This window comes from Cylas formicarius, unplaced genomic scaffold (genome assembly GCF_029955315.1).
Source record: "Cylas formicarius isolate icCylForm1 unplaced genomic scaffold, icCylForm1.1 PGA_scaffold_10__41_contigs__length_53128322, whole genome shotgun sequence".
Taxonomy (NCBI): domain Eukaryota; kingdom Metazoa; phylum Arthropoda; class Insecta; order Coleoptera; family Brentidae; genus Cylas; species Cylas formicarius.
In genome coordinates, this window is record NW_026844214.1 from 52,539,474 (window position 1) to 52,549,078 (window position 9,605).

The 9,605-nt window shown below is 37.2% G+C and overlaps 1 protein-coding gene across 1 annotated transcript; it reads right to left on the reverse strand.

Annotated features, from left to right (window-relative positions):
* Positions 1-205: 205 nt before the first annotated feature.
* Positions 206-1,671, reverse strand: LOC132697065 (tubulin alpha-1A chain-like). Its single transcript, XM_060662330.1, has one exon. It carries the CDS (start codon positions 1,580-1,582, stop codon positions 266-268), a length of 1,317 nt encoding a protein of 438 aa, XP_060518313.1. The 5' UTR covers positions 1,583-1,671; the 3' UTR covers positions 206-265.
* Positions 1,672-9,605: the final 7,934 nt, after the last annotated feature.

Consider the following 9,605-nt stretch of genomic DNA (forward strand, 5'->3'; position numbering starts at 1 on the left):
CCTCAACTTATAGAAGGATTTTTGTAACTTGCTTAAAAAACCGCACGTCACCGTCAAACCATAATCCTAAATATTTACACCCGTCTGAAGGAGAGATAATCTCATCAGTTAGCGTAATCTGACAACTGGCGTTTCTTACAATTTTTTCCCTTTTATTTTAGTAGACGCATTTAAAGCTTCTCTAACAAATCACAGTTATAACAGAACCAACCGAATGCGTTGCCATTTATTATAACTTATTTCCTCGATAACATGTTAAGTAAATTTAGCCGCCGTCGACTTCTTCGTAGTCGAGCACCAACGCTTCCAGATCATCCCTGGCGTCGTCAAACTCCGCCTCTTCCATCCCTTCCCCGACGTAGTGAAACACGAACGCCCTTTTCCTGTACATCGCGTTAAACTTGCGCAGGAGGCGTTCCCAAGCCTCCCTAATGGCGGTCGTGTTGGAGAGCATCGTCACCGCCCTGGAAGTCGCCGCCAGGTCCCCTTTGGGAACCGTCGTCGGCGGTTGGTAATTAATCCCGATCTTGAAGCCGGTAGGTGACCAATCGACGAACTGGATGGACCTCTTGCTCTTGATATTCATGATGGCGTTGTTCACGTCCGTCGGCGACACGTCCCCGCGGAACAACAGGCAACACGAGATGTACTTGCCGTTCCGTGGGTCGCACTTGACCATTTGGTTGGCCGGCTCGAAGCAGGAAGTGACCAACTGAGCTACGGACAGCTGCTCGTGGAATGCTTTGCTGGCCGACACGAACGGCGCGTAGGTGATCAAAGGGAAATGGATCCTGGGATACGGCACCAAGTTGGTCTGAAATTCTTGGAGGTCCACATTGACCGCACCTTCGAATCTCAACGAAGCGGTCACCGCCGACACCACCTGTCCCAGTAACCGGTTGGGGTTGGTGTACGTGGGTCGTGGCGTGTCCAGCTTCCTGTCCAGGATGTCGTAGACGGCCTCGTTGTCCATGATGAAGCAGACGTCCTCGTGTTCGATGCACCCGTTGGTGGTCAACACCGCGTTGTAGGGCTCCACGATTATCGGGGAGATGTGGGGAGCGGGATACACGGAGAAATCGAGAACGCTGATTTTTCGATAGTCTTCGTGGAGGTGTTCGAGGAACGAAGTAGTAAAACCGGAACCGGTACCGCCCCCGAACGCCCTGTAGACTATGAAACCCTGCAGGGAGGAGCAATCATCCGCCACCAGCCTGGTTCTGTCTAACGCCAGGTCTAGCATCTCGGCGCCGACGCCGTACCGTCCCCTGGCGTAATTGTTAGCGGCGTCTTCTTTGCCGGTGAGAAGCGTATCAGGATGGAACAGATGTCTGTAGTATCCGGTGCGAATCTCGTCAATCACGGTGGGCTCGAGGTCGACCATAACGACCCTGGGCACCGCCTGACCGCCGGACGTTACGTTGTAGAAAACTTCCGAGCCTTCGTTGGCCGCATCGTAGCCTTGGTAGAAGCGGCCGTCCACCTGGATACCGTGCTCTAAGCAGTAGAGTTCCCAACACGCGCTGGCCACTTGCACCCCGGCCTGACCTATGTGGATCTGGATGATTTCTTTCCTGGGCATCGGTCATCGTCTGCGTGGCACTGAGAATTTTGGAATCGCGTGCCGAAAACTAAACCATGACGTACGGTTGACGTACGGGTGACGTTCGGTGCTTGTTGTCGTGGTGTAATGCGACCAAAAATATAGTGCGTTCGTTGCTTTGGCGTTTTAAGGATGTTACGGTTGAGTGGGTCTCGCTTGAGATGGACCGTAACGAATTGAACTGAGGCGGTTTTTACTTGATGAAAATCCATTTATCAAAATAAATAAGAACTGAATGTTCAGATTTTCACGAAATTATATATTTTTTCATGACACCGCGCCTTTATCAAATGTAATATTTACAAACTACCTGCTACCATATTATATTATAAAAAAGAGGGGTTTTAAGTACATACCTGCATTTCTAAGGTAGATTTGGGAACACTAAGAGGCGAAAAAGCAGATTCTGACTGGGATCTCATCGAAATCTGCAACTATTTGACTCAGAAAAGGGGCTTTACGTCGAAATATATCTAATATCTAATGGTTTATTAAGGTGTTCCTTACTCTAAAGCCCGAAGACGCCGATTTTGATGAGTATTTGAAAGATATTGACATGAAAAGTAACTGTTTGAATCAAAAAATGGTAGTTTAAGCTGATGCGTGCTGTTTTGATGTGAATTTAGATAAGGTATGTGCCGGAAGAGCCGATTTTGACTGGAATCTGTTTGAAATGAGGAAGAAAAACCTGCCATCAATCCAAGAAAGTGGGTTTTTAAGAAGTCATCTGCAGTTTTAATGTAGATTTCGGTCCGGTAAGTTATGAAAATGCTGGTGGGTCGGAACCGAAGCCCGTGATAGAAACTATTGTGACGGGAGATGAAACTATGGTTCTCTATTATGACCTTCTAGCGAAAAACGAATTAATGGAGTGGCGTCGTAAGGGTGAAGCACCTCCAAGAAAATTCAGAGTCTGCCAGTCAACAAAAAAGGTGATGGCCACGATCTTTTGTAATTGTGAAGGAATTCTGTTGATAGATTTTAAAGAAACTAATACTACTGTCAATGGTAAATGTTTCGCAACATTATTACATAAATTGCGAGACTGTATACTTGTAAAACGTCGAGAAAAACTGACCAGAGCCGTGCGTCTCATGCACGATATTGCACCTGTCCATACTGCTGTTGAGTTGTTAATAAAGAGATGTAATAAGTGTATTGACGTTAAGGGGGATTATATTGAAAAATAATAAAAAAATGTTGCTCTACTTTGTTTCTTTCATATTCAGGGAGGGAAATTTTGGCGCTGCCTTCGTAAATATTAGTTGTGCTAAAGAGTCGTTACATACTTTTTTGAAGAACATTGATTTTCAGTTCCAAACAATTATTAGACATCAAGGGCTAAGAATCTCAAAGAATTTCGCAATGGAGGGTGAACTATGTAAAATATTTATCGAGAACGATTAGTGGGGGAGTGGATCGTTAAATTAGGTGGCGGCAGTAGCGAGAGTGACGATTTTTTAAGTCACTGATACTTTATTATTATTAGATTTAATATTTTGTATATTAATAGTGATACTATTTCCACTATTTTTTTATGTACACGTTTCAAAAATTGCTCGCCAAAAAAGATTGAAAACATACTTATATCCCGCTTGTTAGTGTAGGTAGATAAATTCCCAGGACGGTCCTGGACCGGTTCGGGGTAAGTTAATTATAATTTTATTATTTGGCGTTTTTCTTCCTCAATATAACCCAATTCAAATATCTTAAGTTCTTTACCTTACGCTGCAGATCCTTAGTTTTGATTAATAGTCAAAAGTAGAACATTGCTAAAACAATTGCAAACGTAGATAATATGGTTGCTATCCAGGCAGACTTGACCATTTTTAAACAATATGGCTAATGTCCAGAAATAGCATGATATTTATTTTTAAACTGAAATATCTCAAAAACGGTCAAATGAAATATTAATAATGTATGTGTTTTTGAAATCAGAGCAAAAAGATAAGCTAATACAGGGCGTCCCATTAAAAAAAGATGTAGCTCTGATTTTGACAGCTCGCGATCGTCATTTGTTTTTTCTAACATTTGCGTAAGATAATGAGCAAAAATCTTAAAACTTTTGTAATTACACTTTTTTTTTCTATGTTTCAAAATTAACCCTGTAGGTGGGTGTCAAAATATAACGAATAACCCAGTACGTATGAGGGTTAGAAAAAAAAAGGTATTGTTTCCACTTATGCCCAGCAGCACAGAATTGATAAAAAAAAAACAAATCATCGCCAGATATCATTTTTAGATCCCACCTAACAATAAATATCAGGTCGTTAGTCGGATTGTTGAAGTTTTCAAAATGTGTTTTGATGCCAGCGCCCGAAATTATGCAAGATAGTAGTACGTATAAACGAATTATGAAAATAACAATTCGCGGTCGAATAACAATAACAGGACTGTTGCCAGGACAACGGGGCCATATCGACTTTACATCCGACATTATTATTATGCTAAATTTGAATTACTGTAAAAATGCAAAACAAAAATGAAATTGCCTTTCGATAAGATATTTGAACAATAATCTGGTAAACAAACGATCCGTGTGTGAACTGGAAACTTCCATTTCAGATTAGAGCACTCTTGACAATCAATTCAAATACGCGGAGGTTTACGTCTGACTAAGATTAGCAATGCATCTGGAATGGAAGTATAACAAAATCCACTTGGCACGTGGTAGCAAAAGGGACTGATAGAAAGAGAAAACTCGATAATATTCAACGTAATAGTAATGTCAGATATGTTCAACATTTTAACGCCTACATGAAGAAATACATTTTTAGAAGGATTCGTTCGGTGTGCTTTGTCCATAATGGTGAAATTTATTCCGACAACTATCCACTACCGTTTAACCTCGTCCGTGTCAAAAAGTGTCTTCGTTTTTCAACTTGTTCTGTTACTTGCAGTTTTTTCTAATCCATGAACTAGCACACACTTATACCTTCAACATTTATTGAACGAGCAGCCCCACCAATAGCACAAAAATTTGAAAAAACTTGGAAGAATTTCTTACTTCATTCTAGTTGCTCCGTAAACTAATTGAAAGCCACTCTATAGCGATCTGAAGGCCTTGAAATGATATAAAAGACATTAAGCCCTTTCCTCTCAGTTCTATTCCTCTTCTGGTTTCAACTACTGTCCAATTATTGTTTTCTCACTTTGTCCCTTTCGTCGGTTCTTTCTTAAGTAAGAGAAAATAATTTGCTACTGTAGGCGGAACAGATAGATCAGCTGTAACAAGGTTGCTCTCGAAAAATCGTCGCGGGAGGTGGGGGGGCAAGTTCGTAGCGCCTAGCACGAAGCAACTTTTTATTATAAAAGGAAAGACCTTCGCGGTTTCGTGTGGTAAAGGGACGCATTGTTTTTCTATCGTGCTCCTGCGTACCACTATGGTACTTTCGCATGGTACTTTCGATTTCCCATGCACCCTGCATAAAATGTCCTTCTTCACATCTCGTCGAACTTCAAAGTTGCAGCAAACATAGGTAAATATTAAAATTTGCACAAATAATACCGTTGTCGAATGATATTTTTTCAAATATCTCGCGCCCGGTATAATTGACGAAACCTGAAACTCTCTCTCGACACAGTTTTCGATACTATTCAAATGAAATTATCCCATCTTCAACGGTTTTTCATTTATCGCCAATAATTAACAAACAAAAACGGAAATTTTTAGGATGTTTTAGAATTTTTGCGAATAAACGACACTCCCTGTGTATGATTCAAAGAATGTTCGAAGTAGAGGTTATAGCCCTGGATCTTCCACGTTTCCTGGTTCAAGAATTTTTTGAAAAGAGTAAATGGTTTTCGAGAAAATACGTTTTTTCTGAAACCATGCAGTGCGCCAAAATAATCAATGACGTCATCGCGTCTTGACAGACCCGGAATAACGATTTCGATATGGATTTTTTCAAATATCTGGAGCAGCGTATGTGATAGACGAAAGCCGCAAATACAAAAACTGTAGCTCTTGATGCGGCCTATGACACTGTTTGAACCAATTAGTCACATTTTTGACGACTTTTTATTTACTCTGTAAAAGAACAATTTTCTACGTCCTTTAGATATTTGGTTATAATTTGAAAACTCTATATATAATCGAAAAAATGCTGCTGGTTAAAGAATTTTGCCAATTATGGAGGAAAACATATTTTTCTAGAAGCTAAAATTAACAAAAAAAAAATCAAATTTCTGTTTTCTATTCTTTTATTCATAAAAAGTTAGATATTGGTATATAATACAAATAATAATAAAACAAAAAGTCATGATAATTCAATGCCTGATTTTTAAACGAATTTATTCTTATCACTATAATTGTCAATTTCTACATGAATAACAATAAAAACTGAACAAAAATTGAACTTAATCCACAACCGCCGAAATTATATTCTTTAGTTAAATTACATAAACAAGATATACCCATTACACCAGTAAGCAGTTGAACTCTCAACAAAACTAGTAAATATTTTAAAGTTCCACACAGATTTTAAACCAAAATTTGCAATAAAAAAATCTTTTGAATTAATCAACAAAATTGAAGATATCAAAATCCCTTCTAACGCAACACTATTGTCTTTTGATGTACAAAATTTATTTGCCAGTATTCCACCTATGGATGTGATAGATTTAGTAGATTTCACCCTCACTCGGAAACAGGTTAACCCATTGGTAAAAACAAGATTTATTAGATTGCTTAACAGTATCTTTAGACCAAAATTATTTTGAATTTAATGCACAGATTTACATCTCTAAGGAAGGTTTGATTATGGGAAACCCTCTTAGTCCTTTATTAGCCAATATTTGTATGGATAATTTGGCAAATATCATACTAGAACATCTTTTAAGTAAAAGTTTTCTATGGTGGTATAGATACGTGGATGAAGTCTTTGCTTGCTTTGTTGGAACGGACAGACAATTGTATTTTTAATTACATTAACTCATTACATAATCATATAAAATTCAATATCGAGATTGAACAGGATAACTCTATTAATTTTTTAGACTTAACTATTACGAAAACGCAAAAACAGATTAAATATTTCCATTTACCATAAACCTTCACTCATTTTGTTAATCTCCGTGACTTTCAAAAAATTTAATTTTCTACTCTTTGTGGCTGTATGTAAAATGCCAGAATTTTAGGACAAGATCCGCATTTCAACCTGAAGGCACCTGATTTTTGGGATTTTAGACATTTAGTTTTATTGTTTTTTAAAAATTTTCCTATTGTATTGTTAGTTCTGAAAGCTATTTTTAAACCACATTTTGACAAATGTTCTGAAACTTTTTCACTGCGTTCTGTATGTACATAACAGCTCAAATCACAATTTTTTATACACAGACTTCTTAATGCGCCACACTCAACAGAAATTTTCAACAATAAAACTTAATATCATTGAACAAATTGCACTGAACAACTGCTACAATCCGTCCATTACCGATAAAATTATAAATAAAAAACAACAGTAAACTCTATTTATCCGGAAGTTTCAGAAAAAGTTTCAAAACATTTGTTAAAATGTGGTTTAAAAATAGCTGTCAGAACTAACAATACGATAGGAAAATTTATAAAAAACAATAAAACGAAATGTCCAAAATCTCAAAAATTAAGTGTCTACCGGTTGAAATGCGGATCTTGTACTAAAATTCCTATTGGATTAACAGGAAGGTCCTTCAAGAAACGCATTAATGAACATAAAAGAGCGTTTAAAAACAATAGCCTAGATACTAATTATGCTGCACACTTAAACACAGAAAAACACATTTTTGACGATAATTTTGATATTTTACGTACAGCCACAAAAAGTATAAAATTAAATTTATTGGAAGCCATGGAAATGAACTAAATGAGACATTCAAATGTATTGCTTAACCTCTCCCATTAAATTTTTATTGTCATTCTTCCGTATATATAGTAGCAAGTACTTTGTAAATATTACATTTGATAAAGATACGGTGTTGTCGAAACAATTGTCATATGAATATATAAAATATCGTAAAAATCGGAACTTTTAGTCCTTATTTATTTTATACAATAAAAATTATCAGTAAAAAGTGCAAAAGTGAAAAAGTAAATCACAAAGCTTGTTTTTGTTGATAGTAACGCCAAGTTGCGTTCAATTTTTACTCGGGATTCAATTAACAAAGACGAACCTACGCAGCGCCATCTACATAACAATGTGCGACGTCTTGTTGTCAGTCCTCACATGAACTCACATTTTACAAGTATTCCCGAAGCGTAGATAGCCGAACCACTTTCACTAGATTCTAGGTTATCCACGTGTCCGAAATAGGATTTATCTTATTTTTGACTTTGTCGAATAGGCTTATTAATTTATCATATACTCGGTCTCATATTTTTCGTTTTAAATGTCGGTAAAAGTCAAATCGCTCGATCTGTTTGAGTGTAGGGTAAAAAAGCAAGAAGAATCACTCAAATATTTACGATAAGAACTTGACAACTTTTAATTTAATGGAACGTGCTTTAGTAATATAAACACGTATTTGTTAGTGGTTTGTTATGCATATACGGCGTGTCCCATAAGTTATGGTACATGGCAAAATAGGAGATACTCTAATTAAAATATTACCAATCGGGCTCATTCCTTCCATTCAAAACATCACTGACCACATATCAAAAGTTCTTATGAAATATAACCTCGAAACCAGATTTACCACTTTACCACAATTATTCGAATATATATAGTCGAATCTATAGAAGTCAATTTGTTTTTGAAGGGTTCGACTTGGTAGCTAGTAACTGCTGTACTGCATATGGGCCAAAAGAGGCTTAGCCATGGAGAGGTTTCCTTTGAACCGGTGTTCGGTTGACAAAGATTTTGTGGTGTGTCACACGTAGAAAAAGAAATAATAAGAAAGAGAACTGGGTATTACTTTTAATTTATCATTCTCCTGGTGGGAAATCAAACTTATTTAACAGTCAATAATATTCAACTTGAGCGTAATAATAAAAAAAAATAAGATCCTAGAATTATATCAGACATGTTTAATGATTTTTTCAGGGAGGCTCCTTTCGAAATAATCAGCAACATTCCCAAACATTATTTTGAATTCGGATTTTGTTTTACAAAAGTGTTCATTGCAAGTACCATTAATTGAGTCCTCTGGCGAACGTCAAAAATAGAACCTCAAAAATAATCGGTTGCAGTCTTTGAGGCTTTTTATTTTGATTTTTAGATACAAGTACTATGCGCAGGGTGGTCGTAATTGGAGTGTTTTAACTTATTTTTGAACTAGATAGTGCAAAAGAGACTTGCATGTCAAAATGCATTTTTAAAAGTTTATATATAAAAAAATCGTTATTTTACCACACATTTAGTCCCAAAATATTATTAATAAGTGTCATTTGGTTTTTACCTGCTACACCAACAAATTTTGTAGCCTTTATGAGAAACGCATTTCGTATCACTTAGCGAGTTCAACTTTGAACCTTTGAACTAGTATTGAAAAAGTATAAATATTATTTACAATACAACCACGGGGGGAAGCTAAAGGAGGATCTCGAGCTCCTCCCCACTCAAACAACATATAAGCGGGTACAGAGTAGAATGCGTTAAGCTCTGAAGAAGCCAACAGGATAATTGGCGAAACGTCAACGAAATCCAGAAGTTTTGTAAATAGTGTTACAGAAGTTTCTTTGAAAAATTAAAATTGAAATTATTGTTTTTTGGACATGGGCGAGTGGCCATAGTAATAGTGGTCGATAAAAGCACGGGAGAAAAAGAAATGACTCCGACCCAACCGATATGGCCTAATGATCCTAGCAGTTTTGACCAATAGAAGTAAAAGAAGAAGAAGACAACCGATTCTCTGCGTTTTTACCAAGTTGGTGTGTCAAACAATTCGCTTCACTAGTATTCAGATATACATTTTTTTTGCATTCAAAAGAGATCCAACGTTTAAACTGGGATTTCAAAAACGCGGGAGCTTAACCCGACCGTTACCTTCGAAAGCCGTTATTCCCGTGTTATACATAATTCTCGTA

Excerpts from the sequence above, each read along its gene's own strand:
- LOC132697065 (XM_060662330.1), bottom strand. The coding sequence starts at position 1,582 with ATGCCCAGGAAAGAAATCATCCAGATCCACATAGGTCAGGCCGGGGTG.